This window comes from Haematobia irritans, chromosome 1 (genome assembly GCF_050003625.1).
Source record: "Haematobia irritans isolate KBUSLIRL chromosome 1, ASM5000362v1, whole genome shotgun sequence".
NCBI lineage: Eukaryota > Metazoa > Arthropoda > Insecta > Diptera > Muscidae > Haematobia > Haematobia irritans.
Window position 1 is genome coordinate 250,249,171 of NC_134397.1, and position 24,994 is coordinate 250,274,164.

Consider the following 24,994-nt stretch of genomic DNA (forward strand, 5'->3'; position numbering starts at 1 on the left):
GTATCTATTTATTATTTATTTAAATTCTAGATGTCAGGAAAGTCCAAAACGAGTTGTCACCAAATTATCTCAATTGTTTTCTTTATTTTATAATAAGACCGGGTGATTCCCAATACGATGACGTCTACGTATATGCTGGTTTCTATTCTCTGTTTCTTCTTTGTTGATAGCTTTTTTTATTTGAAACAAATCATATGTTGAGTTTTTTTTTTTTTTGTATTTATCAGTCATGCGTAACGTAGAACAGTTTTTTTGTCCGAGTTTAAATATAAGAATTAACAATAGCAAAAGAGATTAGGGATTAATTAATTGCATAGTAATTGATTTTGAAGTATGATATGTTTCATTTTACAAAAAGTCATCGGATTAAAATAAATAAAAAAACAATTATTAAAGTATAAAGTTATTAATTATTGTTCATTTGTTCTTATTGTTTATTTTTAGGCAGCCGTTGGATTTCCAACAAGTGGAAATCTCGTTGAATTCAAATGCGGTGGAAGCTTGATTAATGCTTTCTTTGTTATCACTGCTGCACATTGCTGTTACATTAATGGGTAAGTATAGTAGAAATGTATGTGTTTTATTTGCTGCATCAAAACAACGGTTTTTTCAGAATATACCCGTACTAGGTTAGGTTAGTTGGCAGCCCGATGTATCAGGCTCACTTAGACTATTCAGTCCATTGTGATACCACATTGGTGAACTTCTCTCTTATCACTGAGTGCTGCCCGATTCTATGTTAAGCTCAATGACAAGGGACCTCCTTTTATTTATACCAGCTCAGATAGTGCTTTTTGTATAAAAAGTTACGCCAAAAATATTTTTTTTTTAATTTTATAATTTTATTATTATTATTAAGTACCAAGCCTGGCTATACATGTTTCATTGTTGACTAGAGCGAATTTCCATTGCATTCAGTATATACAGTGCCACACATAAGTATTGGCACAGCACCCTAAACCGCATGGTGGTCAGGGTATCTGCGAAAAAATGTGCCTACCAGAAATATTGATTTTAAGCTCCATAAAATATATACTGATGGACTCAGAACCACTTCCTGAGTCGGTTTAGCCCTTGGTGTCCGTCCGCTTGGCCATGTATTTGTTGTTCGCCGTATTCAGGCCACTATTATTAACCGATTTTGATGAAATTTGGTACGGTGTTGAAGGAAGAAGGGGTGAATATAGGTACAAATAAAACAAAAAATTAGTCCATTCATGCTTGATGCTGTTATCAAACAAAAAGGAATGCCCAAAAAGTACTAATGGGGTTTTCTTTTCTTGTATAAAATGCGCACTTTTTTTGCATTTTGCCCGGAAAATTTACTTTTTAGGTTCTTTTCTAAAAAACAGGCAAAAGTGCGAAAAGGCTTCGAATTCTTTTGTTAAAATAGCGCCACGCATAGAGGCAAAGTGTGGGCATTTTCAGCACCGCCGACAAACGAGAGTGTTGCGATTGCCCTGTTTCTTTTTTGAATTCTTTTCTGCCCGCTGAAACGACAGTATTTTTTAGGTTGCTGGCAACATTTTAAAAATGCGCATTCTGTACAGACAAAATGAAGGCAAAGCACATTTTTCGGAAAAGAAAACACCATAAGTGTACCTGTTTTTAATGTTTTTATAATTTAAATATTGAAAGAACAAACATTTTTCTAAAATAAAAAATGATCTAGGTTCTTAAGCCAGTTACAATCCAAATTAAAATATCTTTTTATTTAAAATAGCTTCATATCACTTTAAACATTTGGCTTTTAAACAAAACTGTTTGGTGTGCCAATACTTATGTGCGTCACTGTATCTGGCAAAGGGATATCTTATTTTGGGCCTTATATGTCCAATAAAAACTGTAATTAATACTACCACTTTCGTGATTGAAAACATTTCAATTAAAGAATTAATTGGATCAATTAATTTTGTGATTGAATCAGAAAAAAATTTTCTGCGGACGCTTTTTCTGCTGGGAAATACGGAAAAAATTCACGAAAATTTGTCTTATTAACGTCTTGATCGACTTTTAAAAAAATATTCAATTAAAAATTTAACTGATGCAACAATTTTTTTTAATTGAAACAAAAGTCGAAACAACAATTAACAGTATCAATTAGAGATCTCAGAGCGCAAGTAGTGAAGTGAAGAGAACACTTGCTTATCAAATTCCAACCAGTACTTATCCGAAACAATATGTGTTCTGAAAGAAAGGAACAATAAAAATGTAAGTACTTGAGAAAGAGTACAACATGCATTCTGTTCACTTCAGGTGGTACCACAAGTAAGAGGTTGGCTGATAAGTCCCCGGTCTGACACATAGATGGCGTCGCTAGTATTAAATGCATATTATTTTTATATAGTACCAACCTTCAAAAGATTCGTGTCAAAATTTGACGTCTGTAAGTCAATTAGTTTGTGAGATAGAGCGTCTTTTGTGAAGCAACTTTTGTTATTGTGAAAAAAATGGGGAAAAAGGAATTTCGTGTTTTGAGCGGTGTTTCCAGCTGTTAACTCGTAATACACCCGAGTTTTTCCGTCGTGGAAAGACTCAAAAGTCCGCTGGCAAAGTAATGGCCTCTGTTTTTTTGGGATGCGCATGGAATAATTTTTATCGATTATCTTGAGAAGGGAAAAACTATCAACAGTGACTATTATATGGCGTTATTGGAGCGTTTGAAGGTCGAAATCGCGGCAAAACGGCCCCATATGAAGAAGAAAAAAGTGTTGTTCCACCAAGACAACGCACCGTGCCACAAGTCATTGAGAACGATAGCAAAAATTCATGAATTGGGCTTCCAATTGCTTCCCCACCCACCGTATTCTCCAGATCTGGCCCCCTGTGACTTCTTCTTGTTCTCAGACCTCAAAACGATGCTCGCATGGAAAAAATTTGGCTGCAATGAAGAGGCGATCGCCGAAACTGAGGCCTATTTTGAGGCAAAACCGAAGGAGTACTACCAAAATGGTATCAAAAAAGTGGAAGGTCGTTATAATCGTTGTATCGCTCTTGCAGAGAACTATGTTGAATAATAAAACCGAATTTTGACAAAAAAATGTGTTTTTCTTTGTTAGACCGGGGACTTATCAGCCAACCTGTTAATTATGGACTGATATGAATACCTGCATGGTTGTTAGAGACCCTATACTAACACCACGTACTAAATTTCAATCAGATTGGATGAATTTTTACTTCTCCAAAAGGCACCGGAGGTCAAAATCAAGGGATCGGTTTATATGGGGGCTATATATAATTATGGACCGATATGGACCAATTCTTGCATGGTTGATAGAGAACATATACTAACATCACGTACCAAATTCTAACCGAATCGGATGAATTTTGCTCTTCCAAGGGACTCCGGAGGTCAAATCTGGGGATCGGTTTATATGGGGGCTATATATAATTATGGACCGAGATGGACCAATTTTTGTTATGGTAACACCATGTACCAAAATTCAGCCGGATCGGATGATACTTGCTTCTCTTAGAGGATCCGCAAGCCAAATCTGGGTGTCCGCTTATATGGGGGCTATACGTAAAAGTGGACCGATATGGGCCATTTGTAATACCATCTGACCTACACCAATAGCAACTACTTGTGCCAAATTTCAAGTCGATAGCTTGTTTCGTTCGGAAGTTAGCGTGATTTCAACAGATGGACGGACGGACATGCTTAGATCGACTCAGAATTTCACCACGACCCAGAATATATATACTCGTACTTTATGAGGTCTTAGAGCAATATTTCGATGTGTTACAAACGGTTAATATACACCCCATCCTATGTTGGAGGGTATAAACAACAATTAAAAATTATTGTTGAATTCATATGATTCTCCATCCCAGTTCAGTGTGTTATTAGGGAGTCATAAAAGTAGGGCTCATATTAAAACGACTTCTATCCATATTTTGAATACATCAGAACATCGAACCTCATATTTTTGGTAATGAAGTAAATTAAATTAATAAAACATGCTTGACGAAACAAAAGAAGGCAAACGAAACAAGTATTTGATTTTAAATCTGAGAATAATTAGACACTTCTCATTCAGTTAGTCATAGAAAATCTAACCGGTCGCACGTCTTGTTTTTCGGTCCCGCTTTAATTGGTTGTCATCTTGTAAACGCTTTGATATTCCGTCATAGAAAGATGCGTATTTCAACGAACTTTCTTATCGCCATTAGTATAGTTGTTATTTTTGGACAATTCCATGGATTTCTAAATGTTTTTAGTGTGAATGCTCAAGATGATGATATGGATGAACCATTCGCCAATCGTCAAAATAATAATCAAAGAGCGGGTGGTATTCAAAAAGCCGGTATGGCACAAGCGAATACGATGACTCACAACAATGCTCAAAAGGCGGGTGCCAATCAAAATAATTCTCAAAAAATGGGTGCAAATAAAAACAATGATCAAAAGAGCGGTACGGCTCAAAAAAATGCTCAAAAAGCGGGAGCAAATAACAATAATGCGGGTGAGGCTCAAAAAATGGGTACAAATAAAAATAACGCTCAAAATTCCGGTGGAGGTCAGAAAATGGGTGCCAATCAAAATAATGCTCAAAAGCCAGCTATGTCTCAAAATAACGGTAAAAATACTAATGGATCTCAAAATAATGCTCAGAAAAATACTCAAAATAAGAAACCCGCACAAAATGGTGCATTCGCTCAAACTAATGCACAAAAAGTCCTTTTAAATCAAATAAATCGACAAATCAAGCGAGGTCTAGCCCAAATAAAGCAGCTACAAAAACAAGTCCAGAAAAATATCAAACGTCCAGTATACAATGCCAACAAATCGACACAATTTGCCAAACCCAAGAAACCCCAGGCAAAACGTCAGCAAAATTTCGCTAAAATTTATAAACGTCTAGATAAAAAACCAAAAGTAATAAGTGAAGATAACCCTGAGGGAGAAGATGTCAATGTCGATGATGATGAAGATGACGAAGAAGAACTCGAAGCAATAAATGATGATTTTGACGGAAGGTCTATTGTAGCACCCGGTGAATATCCACACATGGTGAGTTATAGATATTCGACATACACAGAGAACCGGTTAACATGTGTCTAAAGAATTGTTTTTTATTTGGCAAGAGTTAGAATTTTTCACTTAAATAAAACACGTTCCAAACTCACATGACTCGTTACTCATAGTACAGACATCTCAAGTTAATTCACAGCACTGTCGTTTGTCTGCACACTGTAGAGGGCTCTTTTTCGTCTGCAATTGAGTGATTTTTTTAATTTGGTTTTAATTTGTTTTGTTTCCTTTGTTTTCTTGATGAAACACCAAGCATTGTAAAAGCATAGAAAATTCTATACATCCACACTTTTCTTGTAATGCAAATTGAGTGATTTGTACGGCAATTCTCGTTTTCAAAAAAAAAGAAATTGAGTCACTTGACTGCGCAATTGAGTGGACTGACTGCGCACTGCAAATAAACAACACCATGGTGAATTGTCAAGGTATGTCTCTATTTTAATTGGTCTATGACTCATAGTAAGATCCGGTTTCGCAATGTCTTGTTATTGTTTATCGTACTGAAACAAAAATTTTCTAACCGATGGATTATCCTCCGTTTAAGTGATAATCGGGATATTAAAAACCGGACATTAGAGGGATAAAGAATAGAAATGTAGCGATGTTTTTGTGGAAACTCATTTTATTCAATAACAATGACTTATATACTAGATAGTAAAATAATTCTTCTTCTAATTATAACTAAGTGTTTGCTGTTATTTCTATGTGTGGAAAATCTCTCCCATGGATTTTATTAATCTGCGCATGTGCGGCATATCAGCTCTAGTGATTTTAGTATATATTGATTGACCGCTGATAACACTTCTTGCCTACCGACTAAAAACCATGCGCATTTGTTTACATACACTGAAAAATATATTGTCGTGTAACAATTTCCGATGGCCAAGTTATTAAACCTGTATGTTAGGTATGGAGTCTACGTTAGATAAAAAGAAAAATTTAGTATACACCCCATCGTATCGTGGAGGGTATAATATTGCACTTTACTTTGTTGCATTACATATCAAATACGCTCTATTTAGTTTGGCGTTACTATTTATACCCTGCGCCACACTGTGGAACAGGGTATTATAAGTTAGTGCATATGTTTGCAACACCCAGAAGGAAACGAGATAGACACATGGTGTCTTTGGCAAAAATGCTCTGGGTGGGCTCCTGAGTCGATATAGCCATGTTCGTCTGTCCGTGAACACATTTTTGTAATCGAAGTCTAGGTCGCAGTTTTAGTCCAATCGAATTCAAATTTGGCACAAGTATGTGTTTTGGCTCACAATAGAACCCTATTGATTTTGGAAGAAATCGGTTCAGATTTAGATATAGCTCCAATATATATATATTTCGCCTGATATGGACTTATATGGCCCCAGACGCCAGAGCTTTACCCTAATTTGCTTAAAATTTTGCACAAGAAGAACAATTAGTACTATAGTCAAGTGTGCCAAATTTTATTTAAATCGGTTCAGATTTAGATATAGCTCCCTTATATATCTTTCGCCCGATATGGACTAATACGGTCCCAGAAGCCAGAGTTTTACCCCAATTTGGGTGAAATTTTGCACTAGGAGTACAATTAGTAGTGTAGTTAAGTGTGCCAAATTTTGAAATCGGTTCAGATTTAGATATAGCTCCAAAAATATATAGCTTTCGCCCGATTTACACTCATATCACCACAGAGGCCAATCTTTTGCTCCGATTTAGTTGAAATTTTGCACAGGGAGTAGAAGTAGTATTGTAGCTATGCGTGCCAAATTTGGTTGAAATCGCTTCAGATTTAGATATATCTCCCATATATAGCTTTCGCCCGATTTACACTCATACGACCACAGATGCCAATATTTAACTCCGATTTAGTTGAAAATTTGGACAGGGAGTAGAATTAGCATTGTTACTATGCGTGCCAAATTTGGTTGAAATCGGCTCAGATTTAGATATAGCTCCCATATATATGTTTTTCTGATTTCGACAAAAATGGTCAAAATAGCAACATTTTCCTTGTAAAATCGCCACTGCTTAGTCGAAAAGTTGTAAAAATGACTCTAATTTTCCCAAACTTCTAATACATATATATCGAGCGAAAAATTATAAAAAAAAACTTTTGCGAAGTTTCCTTAAAACTGCTTCAGATTTAAATGTTTCCCATATTTTATACCCTTATAAGTTTGTGCATTTGTATGTAACGCCAAGAAAGAAAAGTCTGAGATCCATCGTTTAGTATACCGATCGTCTTAGAATTAAATTCTGAGTCGATTTAGCGATGTCCGTTTGTCTGTCTGTCCGTCCGTCCGATCAGATATAGATATAGCTCCCATATATATATTTTGTCCGATTTGCACTTATATGGCTTCAACAAATTTTGGTCTACATAATGGTGAAGGGTATAATATAGTCGACCCGCCCGACTTTAGACTTTACTTAATTGTTTTTACTAACATTGTGTTCCACCCTAATGCATTAGCCGACTTAAATTTTGAGTCTATAGATTTTTGTTCTATGTCTATCAAATTCTGCCCAGATCGAGTGATATTTAAATTTATGTATTTGGGACAAACACTTATGTATAGCACCCAACACATTTGACGGATGTGATATGGTGTCGAAAATTTAGATCTACAAAGTGGTGCAGGGTATAATATAGTCGGCCCCGCCCGACTTTAGACTTTCCTTACTTGTTATTTAATAAGAAACATTCCTTCAGTCCAATTGCTACTTCATTTATATATTATTTCATGACAAACAAATATGTACATTCAGATAAATATATACCTATAATAGTGAATTTATTACTATAAACTACATATTAGCTTGGATATACTCAGTTTTGCTTTTTATGCATAAAAATTAAAATCAAATATTTTAGTAGGTTAGGTGGCAGCCCGATGTATCAGGCTCACTTAGACTACTCAGTCCATTGTGATACCACATTGGTGAACTTCTCTCTTATCACTGATTGCTGCCCGATTCCATGTTTAGCTCAATGACATGGGACCTTCTTTTTATAGCCGAGTCCGAACGGCGTTCCACATTGCAGTGAAACCATTTAGAGAAGATTTGAGAAGCTCCTCAGGATAAGCGCAAACCTAGACAAATTTTATTGCAAAATATCAAGGTAGCCTTCCTTTTTCATGATTCGAACAATTTTTACCAGTGGCCAAGTTTGCCACCAATTAAAACATCCCCATACGATGAGACTTCCCCCTCCATCTTTATTGGTATGACGTGGTATTTTTGAATACTTTCAAGAGGTTATTTCCAATAATAGTCTTTTCCATCGGATTGAAAGCGGTTTATTTTTATATTATCAAACCCTATAACACATTTCCAGTCATCAACAGTCTTGTGGTTATTTCCAATAATAGTCTTTTCCATCGGATTGAAAGCGGTTTATTTTTATGTTATCAAACCCTATAACACATTTCCAGTCATCAACAGTCTTGTGGACCTTGCAAAACGCTATCCGTTTCTTGATATTTTTGTCAAACAACGCCGGTTTCTTCTTTTTAACTGCTGCCACCAATTTTGCTAACCCAATTTTCTGCAAAGCTCTCCGAGCTGTACAAGTACTAACTTTTTTATTTATAGCCGCAGCGGCTTGTTTTAGTGTTTTTGAGTCTTATGGTGATTTCGATTGGTAAAAAAATATGTTGCATACTTTACACCTTACCCCCATAAATCGAACATTTTTGTTCGATTGGAAAATTCAGTGCAGCCTACCCAAACTGTGCACGTTCAATTGACGGGGTGTTACCCATCGCAAGAGCTGATCTACGGTGCAGATGGTTACACTTTCAATCAGATGTTGAAGACGCTTTTATTCTTCGAACTAAATAATAGCGTTGTTGAAAATACAAAAGAAAGTGCGTGACGCGTGTATTGTGGTTGATTTTCAATTTCTTCAACACAGCTGATTAATTTACTAAGAAGCATACCATTTGTTTAGTGCCGTGACAACAAAATTAATGCGTTTTTTGGTCAACAACATTGTAGATGCGCTATTGGAGATGAAGAATTTACAACATCATTGCTTGGACGAAATGACAAACGGCGAGTTAAAAAGTTTGTTGAGGATGTAATTAATTTGTACTCTGATCATTAAAAATATATAAAATCAAAAGTTTCAACAATTTCCCTTTGTTCAAGAAAAATTTGAGTGTTAAGGCCGGTACTATGTTCATTCTTGCGAAAAATTTTTATAGAAACCATTATTTCGCACATAGAAAGCGGTGTTTATTTAGGTAACTTGGAGCGCTATTTTACAGGGAGCGATATTGGATTAAGTTGGTGGTTGTTGCTTGTTTTTACAAAATAACATTTTATTTTTCCTTGGGCAATTGATCTGCTATTCCTTTGATCCTTTGTATAGTTTCGGAACAAAAATATCGTCCGTGTTTGATTTATAAACCCGCACAAATAGTTTTTAATAAATAAATTATTTCTTAATTCACATTACAAATGGCGCCGTGCTATAAACGTCAGTTTTTCAACACGAAAAACCAAAGTATCACAAATGGAAAAAATTTCGCAAATTTTTCGCATTTTTTGGTTTTGTATGGAGTTTCAACGCGAAAACCGAACAGAGTACCGGCCTTTAGTCGAGATTCCAATAATAGTTGTTAATAATAATCGAAATATTTCCGCCAATTTTCTTTTGTTATGATTTTATATCAGTGTTGTACCTTTTTTGTTCGTTTTCACACGCAAACGGTGTTGTCATTGCAAGGGGTTTCGGCAACACTGTGGTAACACCATAAAATGTTGTACCATTTGTATGCAACACTTTTTTCCCCAAACGAAATCACCATTAGTTCTTACCATAAGACGAACATAAGAGTTTTTTAATAACCTTGGGCGTCCTCCCAGTTTAGGCGCAGGAACAATGTTTCAAAGTTTGTGGACGGCAATGACGGTTCGCTGGCTAATACTTATTTTCTGTGCTATATTTCGTGATGAAAACCCTTCTTTAGACATTCTTACGACATCATTTACAATAGCATCTGAAATTTTCCTGATGATTTTAGAAGAACCGCAGTATGATTCAATGTCCACGTTATTTCTCGAGTATTCAACAACAAGTATTAATCTTAAATGAAAACAGTATTCCTTTTAAGCATGAAACCAAGCCAAATCACTCATCATAATGATATACGGTAAATTTTGAAACATTTCTTTGTGACTGAGAACTTCTTATTGAGAATAACTCACTGAGTGCATGATAACTCACTTTGTGCTTTTACTTTTTTGTTTTGATTACTTTTTCAAAATGCTATTTTTGGGAATCGGTTTGAAGAACATAAACTGTTAATTGTGGACATTGTATGGCAATTGGCCTATCTAGACGATTTCTATTCAATAAAGATTGCGAAACGGGAAAACATGTACTCGGTTTTGCTCCCCACTGTACATATGCCATCTAGATGCACAAGGAATCTATTTGTGGGATCTGCTTCTATTGAGAAATTCTATGTCAAAATTGGATCAGTTGAAATCATATTCGAACCTGCCGAATATGTATGACAAATCTTTTGCACACATTTCATCTGTGTTTTGCTTTTCACAATCTCTTTGCAGGGGGCTTTAGGATTTCCCGCTGCTGATGATTTAGTTGAATTCAAATGTGGTGGAAGTTTGATTAGTCCTACCTATGTTATTACCGCCGCACACTGTTGCTATGTGATAGGGTAAGTTTATTACCAAAGACTTGAATAATAATAACATATTTAACTACCATTGAAACTTGGCTATAAATGGTAAGCTAGTTGGCAATATTTTTTCTCTGGGTATACAACCGTACGGGCTCAAATCGATACCGTACGCTATTGATAGACAACTCCGTATGGTACAATAGTGATACCAAACACTACAGATTGTACGCAAAGTGTGAAAGTACCATACGGTAGGTCGTGGGTTCGATTACTGCTTCGACCGAACACAAAAAGTTTTTTAAGGTGCTGGTGACATTTGTGAGTGTTTCAAAGCTCCTCTATGTTAAGTGGTTTCACTGCAATGTGGAACGCCATTCGGCTATAAAAAGGACTCGGCTATAACATAAAAAGGAGGTCCCTTATCATTGAGCTTAACATGGAATCGGGCAGCACTCAGTGATAGGAGAGAAGTTCACCATTGTGGTATCACTATGGAAAGAATAGTCGAAGTGAGCCTGATCCGGCTGCCACCTAACCTAACTTACCCTAAGAGTGACTGTTTGGTGCGGTTTATGGGCTGGCGGCATCATCGGGTCGTATTTTTTCCAAAATGAGGCCGGTCAGGCAGTTATTGGAAGAAGACCCGAATTGGAAGATATGGATGTGGACGATATGTGGTTTCAGCAGGACGGTGCCACTTGCCACACAGCTAAAGAAACAATGGCTCTTTTGCGCAACAAATTCAATGGCCGTGTTATCTCACGTAATGGCGATGTCAATTGGCCGCCAAGATCATGAGATTTGGCACCGTTGGGGTTATTTGAAAGAAAAGGTGTACGTCAATAAGCCAGTAACAATTCAAGAGCTAAAGGATGAGATAATTCGGCACATTAACGGCATAGAACCTCCATTATGCCTCAGCGTCATCGAAAATTTGGACCACCGAGGTCGAGGCGCCCATTTGGCCGATATTTTGTTCCATATATAATTGAATAATACCAATATATCATACTAAAATAAAATTACAATAATTTCCTAAATAGTTTGTGTTTTATTCAAAATCAACATCGGCCTTTGAAATTTTAACCACCCTTTATTTACACACATAAGTGAATATATTCACGTCCAGAGAATGAAGCCGACCCATTTTTGTCGGCGGCGGCTGATGCTAATTTTTTGCCTCCGGCGGCGGCGGCGGCTTGACGGCTAAGCCGATATAAATTTGTCTTATCGGCGGCGGACAATTATCCATAATAAAATCAATTTGATGTTATCCGAATGGTATTGAGATTAGTTGTACAACTTATCTTACAATCACATTTACATTTAATTCAAATGTTCTGAGCCAAATTTTTGCAAAATTATTATAGCAACTTCACTGAAAAAACAGTGAACCCACCAGGAAAGATAACTTTCGATTCATTTTAGAAAATTTGGAACTTTTTTAGAAAATTTTAACTAAATGGTATTACAAGCGCTGGCATCACTCCGATATGGCAAAAATAAGTAAATATTTTTCGACAAATTCAAGAAAATTTATTAGACATAACTAAATTTTTTCAGAAATCTTGGAGTTCAAAATTGCAAGAATGTCTTTAGTGACATACGAAGTTCATGATGGACACATTTTTGGTAAAATTTACAAATTTGAAGAAATAATGAACTATTTTGTAAGAAATACGAAATTAGGAAATCTTTATGCTTTATTTGTGTATAACTTTTTCCCGTTTTTTAGTTCATTTAACTAACATACGCAAAAAATTATTTGACTAAAATAAACTTTTTCCAAACATAATGAGTCTATGAACTAACATAAAGTTAATATGGCTTTAGTGAAATAGAGAGTTCACTTTTTTTTTGAGTGTTGATACTGACGGATTTTGGGTGGAAAGTTAAACATTTTGACAAAAAATGCAACCATTATTAATAATTTTTTCTGATTCAAATCAATATTTTTGATTAATTGGCGGCTAACTTTGAGTCGAGATGAGTCGACAAATTCGGCGACGGCTTCGACTGGTAAAAACTAGGTGGCGGCGGCTAAAATCGGCGGCGCGACTCTGCGGCTTCATTCTCTGTTCACGTCCCTAAAAATACAGGGTGACAAAGAGACTTCAAAACTGTACTACAATCTGACAGATTGATACAATATTTCATGAAATTTGGGGTTTTAAGAGCAAAAAAAAATGATATATGCACAGAACATAGTAGAGAATAAGATGCACATTCGAGACTGTTTGTTTGTACGAAGTACACATAGTGTACTCTAGTACATGTAATGATATCATGGTTCATTTATTTGCCTATCACTATCAGTTTTTTATAGTGTTTATGGTTTTATGGTTAAATATGTTATGTTATCCAAAATGGTTGGGAAGACAGCTGTTTCGGATTTCCACATCCTCATCAGTTCCCTTTATTGAAATCTCTACTCATTTCAATTATTAGACTCTATTGCCAAAGCGTTCTTCTAATGCCAGAGATAATAATAATAATTTTTTATTGCTCACTTTCATTCCAGTGATTCACCGGTTTTGGTCAAATTTGGTATAATCAATCTAAAGGAAGAAAATTCCAATCCTGAAATGCCACAAACCCGTAACGTAGCTGAAGTTATAGTACATCCATTATATAATACATCAATGCATTATCATGATATAGCCTTATTGAGATTAGACGAACCAATTGTGTAAGTGAATACAATGGAACCCTGTGTAATTGCACAACGATAATCGGTAAAGATTTTTCGTTTATCCATTTTCAGCTATTCACCATATGTACGACCTGTACGTTTATGGGCCCGTGATGATATACCATATCCCAATGTCTTTACCATGGGTTATGGTTCGACAAGTTTTGCTAAAGCTCCTACATATATTTTAACAGAAATGGAATTATCAACTGTACCTCATGATGAATGCAATGAGGAATTGCCACCAAATGAGATTGCTCCACAGGGTATAACAGATACGCAGATATGTGCAAAAGATTACATAAAAAATCGTGATACATGTCAGGTATGTGGCGATTAATCATCTTTTCTTTAAAGGTTAAATTATTAGCTATTTATTTTTTTTTTCACAGGGTGATTCTGGTGGGCCACTTCAATTGAATTTGCAACGTCGCCGTAATCGCAGAGGTTTCCGCTATTATTTAGTTGGCATTATATCGTATGGTGAAGTTTGTGGCAGCGGCAGTCCCGGCGTTTATACCAGAGTTTCATCTTATATTGATTGGATAGCATCAATAGTTTGGCCCGAGGAATTCCAAAATTTTTAACTACGAATGTAATAAACTCTTTTTGGCAAATGTCAAAAATCTTTGTGTATCACTTCTATGGGATAAGATTTAAGATTTACTGTATACCAATCCCAACAAGTGACTTTCGCATTACTTCACACTGGTAGTAAATAGAAATAGCTTTTGATGTAACAAAACAATTCTATCCGATTTTTTATTCGATTATATGTAAAATAACCTCTTTGGACATAAATGGCAGGTTTCCATCTAAAGGGACAGTATTCGTCATCCAGTGTTTCGGCTATTCCTTGGTCTCCGGAGCAAAGAATGAAGTCGATCCATTTTGGTTCGGCAGAACGACTTCATTGAAAAGTTTATCGACTTTTGGACAAGACAAGGAAAAACTTTACATCGGAGAAATGAGTCTTCTATGCTAAGAAAAATTCGCACTCGTATTTTTCAAACATGACATCTTTCGCTTCACGATAATGTTGTTTTTTTTTTAGTGTATCAACACAACAAAATAGTATTTGAACGCTTCTAAAATTATTTGTGCTATCATAAACTTTTGATTGGCCTCTTATGATCAGAGAATGAAGCGCCGAGTCGTGCCAACGCCGACTATTTATTGTGGGTGTTTCATTCTCTTCTACCTATACCAATCTCGGCGGTCTGACAGCCCCATTCTCCACTCCATAGCAGAGAATGAAGCCAAACCATTTTTGTCGGCGGCGGCTGACACTAAATTGTTGCCTCCGGACAATTATCCATTATAAAATCAATTTGAAGTTATTCGAACGGTAACGAGATTAGTTGTACAACCAATTTTACAATCAAATTTACATTTCGATGAAATTTTCTGAGCTACATTTTTGCAAAACTATTATAGTAGCTGGAAAACTATTGATTGTGGATAGTTCACAATTTTGGCAAATAATGTGACAATTGTTAATACATTTTTCCTAATTTAATCGATATTTTTGATTAATTGGCGGCTAAATTTGAGTCGAGATGAGTCGACATATGTGCAGAGTGTGCAAGTGTGTACCTCGCTTATCTTAATGGACGTCGTTAACTTTCAAAAACAGAGTTATCGAAAAAAAATAGGGTGACACATAGACATAAAAACCATTTATCCTATTTTTGTTGTTGGTCAGGATACCATTTCCTTCGTACACAAAAAACGACAACGGAACTGGAAAGGGGGTACTAATATATACAATATGGTGTATCGCATATATCTGGGAAACACCGAGTGTAGAACAAACTTTTCCAGACATTGTTAGATGCACTGGAGGGTCGGAAAGTATTTCCAGCGCTGAAGCTAGTTATGGGCTTCGTATAAAAAAGTGAAACCCCTACTTGAAAGAGATCATTAATACTTAAAATTTGGTGTATCACATATATCATGTAAAGACCGAGTGTAGAACAAAATTTTCCAGACATTATTGGACGTATTGGAGGTCAAGACAGTGTTTCCGGCGTTGATGCTAGGAATGAACTTCGTACACAAAAATGAAAACCGAACTTGAAAGAGGGCCTTAATACCTAAAATTTAGTGTGTCATCTTTAAAACACCGAGTGTAGAACAAAATTTTCCAGATATCATTGCACGGACGAAAGAAGCTGTTTTTCATATGTTTGGGTGTAAAAATTATATGTTTAGAACTCAAATTTTTTAATACAATATTTTTAAGTACAAGCATATAATGTTCATAAACTAGCGTACCATGTTTGGAACACATATGTTAATATGTTAGAACTTATTATATTTGGGACATAAAATGTTTGTAAATATAATATGCTTAGATGCAAACATATATTAATTTAGAAATAGCCTATAATCATATATTTGTTTAGAAAGAGAGACCTAGAGAGTATGCTGCAAGTAAAATAATGGAAGTAACCAATTGGCGCCTTAAAAATATATCCACACAAAGAAAATTTCATTAAAATTTTTTTCTACCAGTGTATGCCCTAAGGTGAAACATGTTTGAATAATACAAACAATATTTTGTTTGGACCAATTCTGAAAATAGATATGCTTGAAGCAAAATGTGTTTGGGGTAATGTTACAGAAGCGATTTTTTTTATACCCTGCGCCACACTGTGGAACAGGGTATTATAAGTTAGTGCATATGTTTGTAACACCCAGAAGGAGACGAGATAGACACATGGTGTCTTTGGCAATAATGCTCAGGGTGGGTCCCTGAGTCGATATAACCATGTCCGTCCGTCCGTCTGTCTGTGAACACATTTTTGTGATCAAAGTCTAGGTCGCAATTTAAGTCCAATCGCCTTCAAATTTGGCAGATGTTCCTAATTTGGGTCAGAATAGAACCCTATTGATTTTGGAAGAAATCGGTTCATATTTAGATATAGCTCCCATATATATCTTTTGCCCGATATACACTAATATGGACCCAGCTGCCAGAGTTTTATACCGATTTGCTTGAAATTTTGTACAAACATAACACTTAGTCGTACAGTCAAGTGTGCAAAATTTGATTGAAATCGGTTCAGATTTAGATATAGCTCCCATATATATCTTTCGCCCGATATGGACTTATATGGCCCCAGAAGCCAGATTTTTGGCCGAATTTTGCATTTTGCACTAAGAGTACAATTAGTATTATAGTCAGGTGTGCAAAAGTTGATTGAAATCGGTTCAGATTTAGATATAGCTCCCATATATATCTTTCGCCCGATATGGACTAATATGGCCCTAAAAGCCAAAGTTTTGGCCCAATTTGGTTGAAATTCAGGGAGTAGATTTAGCATTGTAGCTATGCGTGCCAAATTCGGTTGAAATCGATTTAGATTAAGATATAGCTCCCATATATATCTTTCGCCCGATATTGACTAATATGGTCCTAGAAGCCAGTGTTTTGGCCCAATTTGGTTGAAATCGGTTCAGATTTAGATATAGCTCCCATATACATCGTTCGCCCGATTTACACTCATATGACCACAGTGGCCAATCTTTTACTCCGATTTAATTGAAATTTTGCACTGGGAGTAGAATTAGCATTGTAGCTATGCGTGCCAAATTTGGTTGAAATCGGTTCAGATTTAGATATATCTCCCATATAGCCTTCGCCCGATTTACACTCATATGACCACAGAGGCAATTTTTAACTCCGATTTAGTTGAAATTTTGCACAGGAAGTAGAATTAGCATTGTTGCTATGCGTGCCAAATTTGGTTGAAATCGGTTCAGATTTAGATATAGCTCCCATATATATGTTTTTCTGATTTCGACAAAAATGGTCAAAATACCAACATTTTCCTTGTAAAATCGCCACTGCTTAGTCGAAAAGTTGTAAAAATGACTCTAATTTTCCTAAACTTCTAGTACATATATATCGAGCGATAAATCATAAATAAACTTTTGCGAAGTTTCCTTAAAATTGCTTCAGATTTAAATGTTTCCCATATTTTTTTGCTAAAATTAGCCGACTTAAATTTTGAGTCTACACGGATGAAAAAGGCTGTTTTTCATATGTTTGGCTATAAACATTATATGTTTGGAATACAAATTTTTAAACACAATATTTTTGAGTGCAAGCATATAATGTTCATAAACTAGCATAACATGTTTGGGACATATATGTTAATATGTTAGAACATATTATGTTTGGGACATAAAATGTTTGTAAATATAATATGCTTGGATGCAAACATATAATAATTTAGAAATAGCCTATAAACATATATGTGTTTAGTAGCTTGGAGCGCTATTTAACAGGCAGCGATATTGAATTAAGTTGGTGGTTGTTGCTTGTTATTACAAAATTAACATTTTATTTTTCCTTGGGCAATTGATCAGCTACTTCTTTGATCCTTACAAACTGTGTGGTCCGCTGTTCGAATCCCCGCCCGGCAAAAGGTAAAATTAAAATAAAAAAATCATACAATTGAATAATTTCTTCTACAATGTTTGTATTATAGAAAAAGGTGCTAAGAACTAAAAAATCTCGTGGAAGTGAGAAAGATGTGGGGGAATATACAACAAACAAACAGAAACAAAATTTTGAGCATTCAGATCGAAAACCTAATATGCTTTCAAACATATTATATATTGGAAGAGATCAAACATATAAATGTTTGGCCAATACCCAAAAATGTATATGCTTGAAGCAAAATATGTTTGGGAGTATATGTTACAGAAGCGATTTTTTGTAAGCGTGTATAGATTTTGTAGAAGTCTATCAAATTCTGTCCAGATCGAGTGATATTTAAATGTATGTATTTGGGACAAACCTTTATATATAGCCCCGAACACATTTGACGGATGTAATATGGTACACCCTCAAAAAAAATCGCTTCTTTAACATATGTTCCAAACATATTTTGCAGGAAGCACATATATTATTGCATACTGCCGAAACATTAATATGTTTGTTTTATGTGAACATATTATATGTTTGGAAGCATTTTGAGCCAAAAATATTATATGCTTGGAAGAATTTTTCCCAAACACGATTGTGCTCATTCCCTAACATACTCGTAATTTTCACTTCCACGAAATTTTTTAGTTATTGGCACCTTTCTCTGTAATACAAATAATGTTGAAGAAATTATTCACTTTTATAAATTTTTTAAATTTTACCTTTCGCCTGCACGGAGAATCGAACCGAGGACCATACAGTTTGTAAGCCAACACACTATCCACTGGGCTACGTAGCTGTTATAGTCACCAGTAGATAATTATCGTTTTAAGTTACATTTATATAGCATAGTTTGCAGCGCCCACGAGCCCATGCAAACATAACATTATTTAACAGAAACATACATTTGTTTGCCACGTGGAGCAGTGGTTAGCATGTCTGCCTTGCATGCAAAGGGTCGTGGGTTCAATCCCTGCTCCGACCGAAAATATATTTTTTTTTTTTTTTTTTAATTTACACATTTATATTTATAAATACTATATTAATTTTTTTAAATGAAACATCGAAATGTGCGTTATTAAAGATTTATAGTCAGTAACAGTGCTTGATATAAACGAAATTGAATGATTTTTGGATAAAATATTATTTTTTATTGCAAAAATAACAATCTTGTAATAAAAAACTGTTTTTGTACAAAACTTTAAAATTTGGAAGGAATTCAAAAACTAACAAAAGAAGAACGTGGGGTCGAGTATAAACATACATACATAATTTTATAATATAAACATAAATTTATTTAGGAGTGAACAGTTTTTTACTAGCATTTAACACCATGGCTCTAAAATTCCTTTTATTTTTTTTTTAATAATTCATTTTAAAGAAAATAAACTTTTTAAATTGTTTTAGCTGTGAAAGTCGAACTTAATGCCCGCTTTTATATTTGATGGTGTCCGTCAACTCCTCGTGGACTACTTTTTAATAAAGAGAAACTAAACTTTGTTTTTTTTACATTTTACTGTGTAATTTTTCACTATTTCCTCCTTATTTCATTTTACCGTCCCAACTCTAAAAAGAGTATAGTGCCCTTTCGTTATTTTTATGAAGACCCCTGATTTCTTTTAACGAACCAAGAAAAAAATAATGCCAAAATGATAAACAAAACACATGTCCACACATACATAAAATGCTGCTCTCAAGGCGAAAACATAAGCTGTTTGTTTTTCAAATGTCTATTCTCTTGGTTCAGAATGTATATTCTCTTTATTCAAATTAAATAATATTTAGACTTAAACATATCAAATTTTTGGCCTTATCATAAAACAGTTTTCCGAAACAACATACAACCGGTTTCACAGAAATTGTTCTCTTTTGACTCTTTTGCTGTGTTATATTGATATCTTTCGTCAACTCTCCCGGTTTCCATCTCTATTTCTCTCTATACCCTCTCTGTCGCTTTGAATAAAATATCACAACATATGTATGTTTAGTTGAAATTTGTAAATTTATATACGTTTACATTCACACATATGATTTTTATGAAACATTCATGCCCCAAACATAATATATTCTAACATATTAACATAGATGTCCCAAACATTTAGTGTTAGTTTAGGAAAATTACATGTTCGCACTTAAATATATTGTGGTTTAAAATCGTGCCCGAAACACATTTTGTTTATATCGGAACATATGAAAAACATATTTTTCTAACAGTGTATCAAAAATTTAGATCTACAAAGTGGCGCAGGGTATAATATAGTCGGCCACGTCAGACTTTAGACTTTCCTTACTTGTTTTTTTTTTTTTTTTTTTTTTTGAGGGTGTGGAATATTATTTCCAGCTCTGAGGACAGGAATGGTTTTCGTACATTAATACCTACATTTAGGTATACTGCATGTATGTATCTTGTAAATACCGTGTGTAGAACAAAGTTTTGCGGATATTGTTGGACACACTGACAGCATTTCCACCGCTGAGGCCAGTAACGGGCTTCATACACAAAAATGACAACGGAACTTTCAACAAATTCAAAAGAATAACATTTGCGATATCCGTTTTCAAAAAGGGTATTTTTCGTGTATGATTAATGAGTGTGTGAAGGATAAACAAAATTACCAGAGTCAATTGTCAAAATTCAAATTCATATTTCCCAAATAATAGTTGCCAAGGATATGTCTTAACTGGTTGCCATGAAAATTTTGAAAAACACTCCACCAACTTACTTTGTAACTGGATTCTACTTCAGTTATTCAAATGACATCGAAGGGACGCAAAAAACGCGGAAGTAAAGATTCCTCAGCCAGTAATACTGGAAGCGGAGAGGGCGAAGAAAAGAAAAAGAAAGAAGGTGGCAAAAAGAAAGGTTCAAGTGGAAAATCTATTGGGTGTGATATATTCAATGATGCAGCCATGGAAAATGCCTATTATGTGTGTCATAATGTACAGGTGGGTTATGGTATCTGCACTTCTTTTAAATACTTTAGAAGCATTGCCGTAATTTTAGAATAAGTTAAGATGACTTTGTTGAAAAAAAAATCAAAGTAATTTGTGAAGTGTACAAAGATACTGTTATGGAATTACGAAATCAGCTTGACGCCCGAAAATACAAAGAAATCCAATTAATTGTTTAATTGATATTGCATCAATCACAAAAATGATAGAGCTGAATTGAAATAATAAATATACTTGATAAAAAATTTCAAATATATTTTTGATATACTATAATTGATTTTTTTCAGCATGATTCAATTAATTTTTTAATCAATTTTGATTGATTTTGGTGGCAAAACACAATATTTTTTTCTTTTTTTTAATTGAGGCAATCAATTATTTATTTTATTATTTTCTTACTTATTCATAATTATTTTAATTTTAAATGCAATTTTCTTGTAGTTTTATAAGACTTTATATTTTTTTATGAATTTTAAGATTATAATTACAGTTGAAATATTCTTTGAATTTGAGCCAAAATTTAATAATCACCAAAATCTTTCTAATTAATATTTAAATTAATTAAACAAATATAAAACGAAACAAATTAATTGACTCAACAAACTTTTTAATTGAAACAAAAATCAATCACAAAAATAATTGTATCAATTTATTATACCCTCCACCATAGGATGGGGGGTATATTAACTTTGTCATTCCGTTTGTAACACATCGAAATATTACTCTAAGACCCCATAAAGTATATATATTCTGGGTCGTGGTGAAATTCTGAGTCGATCTGAGCATGTCCGTCCGTATCAGACGGACGGACACGCTAACATCCGAACGAAACAAGCTATCGACTTGAAACTTGGCACACGTAGTTGTTATTGATGTAGGTCAGATGGTATTGCAAATGGGCCATATCGGTCCACTTTTACGTATAGCCCCCATATAAACGGACCCCCAAATTTGGCTTGCGAGGCCTCTAAGAGAAGCAAATTTCATCCGATCCGGCTGAAATTTGGTACATGCTGTTAGTATATGGTCTCTAACAACCATGCAAAAATTGGTCCACATCGGTCCATAATTATATATAGCTCGATATAAACCGATCCCCCGATTTGGCTTGCGAGGCCTCTAAGAGAAGCAAACTTCATCCGATCCGGCTGAAATTTGGTACATGGTGTTAGTATATGGTCTTTAACAACCATGAAAAAATTGGTCCACATCGGTCCATAATTATATATAGCCCCCATATAAACCGATCCCCCGATTTGGCTTGCGAGGCCTCTAAGAGAAGCAAACTTCATCCGATCCGGCTGAAATTTGGTACATGGTGTTAGTATATGGTCTCTAACAACCATGCAAAAATTGGTCCACATCGATCCATAATTATATATAGCCCCCATATAAACCGATCACCAGATTTGACCTCCGGAGCCTCTTGGAAGACCAAAATTCATCTGATTCAGTTGAAATTTGGTACGTGGTGTTAATATATGGCCTCAAACTCCCATGCAAAAATTGGTCGAAATCGGTCCATAATTATATATAGGCCCCATATAAACCGATCCCCAGATTTGACTTCCAGAGCCCCTTGGAAGAGCAAAATTCTTCCCATTCGGTTGAAATTTGGTACGTGATGTTAGTATGTGGTATCCAACAACCATGCAGGAATTGGTTCCTATCAGCCCATAATTATACATAGCTCCCATATAAACCGATCCCCAGATTTGACCTCCGGTGCCTTTGGAGAAGCAAAATTCATCCGATCTGCTAGAAATTTGGTACGTGGTGATCGTATATGATATTTAACAACCATGCCAAAAGTGGTCCATATCAGTCCATAATCATATATAGGCCCATATAAACCGATCCCGATATTTGGTTTTGGAGCCTCTTGGAGGAGCAAATTTCATCCGAGTGAGTTGAAATTTGTCACATTGTGCTAGTATATGGTCGTTAACAACCATGCCTAACTAGGTCTATACTTATATATATATATATATATATATATATATATATATATATATATATATATATATATATATATATATATATATATATATATATATATATATATATATATATATATATATATATATATATATATATATATATATATATATATATATATATATATATATATATATATTTTTTTTTTTTTTTTTTTTTGTCTAATATATACCACGTATAGACTAACTCACAATTTAGAAAACGATGTTAAGAAGTTTAAGATACCACAACCCAAGTATTTCCATCCTGGATGACAGTCTTTCTTGGAAGTTTCTACGCAATCCATGGTGGAGGGTACATAAGATTCGGCCTGGCCGAACTTACGGCCGTATATACTTGCTTTTTAATTGAATAAATTAATTTATTAACTGATGTTGGTGATTGAAGAAAATTTCAATTAAAAATTAACTGAATCAATTAATATCGTAATTAAAGACCAAAAATATTTTTATATTAATTGGATCAATTTTTTTGTGTGCATGCATTAAAACTGCTATCTGCAACACAGTTGGTCTAAGTTTCACAAAATAGCAAAAATTCCGTTTTCTATGATTATTTCACAAAAGACAAATTACACTAGTTTACACTGAAAATGTACTCTTGATGAGAGTCGACTTTTCTTATGTATTTTGATCTGCTGAATTCGAAAAAATGTTTAAAAATTTTTCATGGAACAGTTTTTGAGAATCCTGTTAGTTTTAACACACCTTTAACTAAATTGTACAAAAGTTCAATCATTTTCTTAATTGACTTTATTTTCCCAACAAAATTTTAATTTAAAATATTTTAGTGATATATTTTTCTGTGTAAATAAAATCTCTATCTTTCATTAAGGACAAAGTCGATTTAGCCTACTTTGAAATGAACGCAATGAATAAATAAATCAACATTATAAAAACAAACAATAATAAACAACTAAATATTTATTTAGGATGTGTTAAAATCTCGTGGATTTGCTTGGCCAGATGGGCAAAAGAAAAAGAAGAAAGGCAAGAGGTAAAAAGTCTCTTAACGCAGCCAAAAGTCTAGAGGAATCTACCAAATCGAATCATCTCTCTACACGTCATTACTACGCCCACCTAGATTGATGTATTACACTTTTGGCTATGATGACTAGTTTGGTTGGCTGAAATTAAATCTATTTTTAATATGATGTGCATGAATTGAAATTATATTTTTATCCAATTTAATAAATAACCTAGAGTAACAAAGTTTTTCTTCTTTCACAAATGTATATAAATCAAACCATAAGATGCTAGTTACTAGTGTTATTTTCGACAAAATTTTGGAAAAAATAAAAAAAAATCAAATATTACGGCCTGGCGTACAAATACTTACTGCATTATATGATTTTCTTTTTGATTTTTGTTCAATTTCAGTTTGTTCTTGTTTTTGAAAATTTCAAAAATCATAAAAAAACAAGTAAGGAAAGTCTAAAGGCGGGGCCGACTATATTATACCCTGTATCACTTCGTAAATCCACATTTTCGATATCAAATCCGTCAAATGTGTTGGGTGCTATATATAAAGGTTTTTGTCCCAAATACATACATTTAAATCTGATTCCATCTGAACAAAATTTATAATCCATAGACTTAAAATTTAAGTCGGCTAATGACCCTGGGATGGTAAAAACAATCGGTCGATAGATATGTATTAGAAATAAAGGAAAATTTGAGTCACTTTTAAAAGTTTTCGACTTAGCAGTGGCGATTTTATAAGAAAAATGTGGGTATTTTGGTCATTTTTGCCCAAATCGGAGAAGCATATGTATGGAAGCTATATAGAAATCTGAACCGATTTCAACCAAATTTGATATGCATACTTAGTATTTTAATTCTACATCCTGTGCAAAATTTCACGTAAATTGGACTACAACTTTGAACTCTGTGGTCATATGACGGAAAATCGGGCGAGACATATATATATATATATATATATATATATATATATAAATCTGAACCGATTTCAATAAAAGTTAGCACACTTGACTACACTACTAATTGTACTCCTAGTGCAAAATTTCAACCAAATTGGGCTAAAACTCTGGCTTCTGGGGCCATATAAGTCTATATAGGGCGAAAGATATATATGGGAGCTATATCTAAATTTGAACCGATTTCAATCAAATTTGGCACACCTGACTATAGTACTTATTGTTCTCCTGGTGCAAAATTTCAAGCAAATTAGGGTAAAACTCTGGCTTCTGGGGCCATATAAGTCCATATCGGGCGAAAGGT

At 34.4% G+C, this 24,994-nt stretch overlaps 2 protein-coding genes across 2 annotated transcripts; both read left to right on the top strand.

Annotated features, from left to right (window-relative positions):
• The first annotated feature begins 4,058 nt into the window (after positions 1–4,058).
• On the top strand, positions 4,059–14,114 carry LOC142219916 (uncharacterized). The gene is made up of 5 exons (XM_075288689.1): positions 4,059–5,014; positions 10,601–10,710; positions 13,196–13,363; positions 13,439–13,691; positions 13,759–14,114. The coding sequence occupies exons 1-5, from the start codon at positions 4,139–4,141 to the stop codon at positions 13,951–13,953; spliced, it is 1,602 nt and encodes a 533-aa protein (XP_075144804.1). The 5' UTR covers positions 4,059–4,138; the 3' UTR covers positions 13,954–14,114.
• Positions 14,115–20,314: 6,200 nt separating this feature from the next.
• LOC142219625 (small lysine-rich protein 1) lies at positions 20,315–23,965 on the top strand. Its single transcript, XM_075288522.1, has 2 exons — positions 20,315–20,750; positions 23,686–23,965. Exons 1-2 carry the CDS (start codon positions 20,559–20,561, stop codon positions 23,752–23,754), a joined length of 261 nt encoding a protein of 86 aa, XP_075144637.1. The 5' UTR covers positions 20,315–20,558; the 3' UTR covers positions 23,755–23,965.
• Positions 23,966–24,994: the final 1,029 nt, after the last annotated feature.

What these genes read in the sequence shown, in the direction of transcription:
- LOC142219916 (XM_075288689.1), top strand. Translation starts at nt 4,139, where the DNA reads ATGCGTATTTCAACGAACTTTCTTATCGCCATTAGTATAGTTGTTATT. An exon ending in CCGGTGAATATCCACACATG is followed by an intron (nt 5,015 to 10,600) that starts GTGAGTTATAGA and finishes ATCTCTTTGCAG; the next exon opens with GGGGCTTTAGGATTTCCCGC. An exon ending in CACTGTTGCTATGTGATAGG is followed by an intron (nt 10,711 to 13,195) that starts GTAAGTTTATTA and finishes CTTTCATTCCAG; the next exon opens with TGATTCACCGGTTTTGGTCA.
- LOC142219625 (XM_075288522.1), top strand. Translation starts at nt 20,559, where the DNA reads ATGACATCGAAGGGACGCAAAAAACGCGGAAGTAAAGATTCCTCAGCC. An exon ending in ATGTGTGTCATAATGTACAG is followed by an intron (nt 20,751 to 23,685) that starts GTGGGTTATGGT and finishes ATATTTATTTAG; the next exon opens with GATGTGTTAAAATCTCGTGG.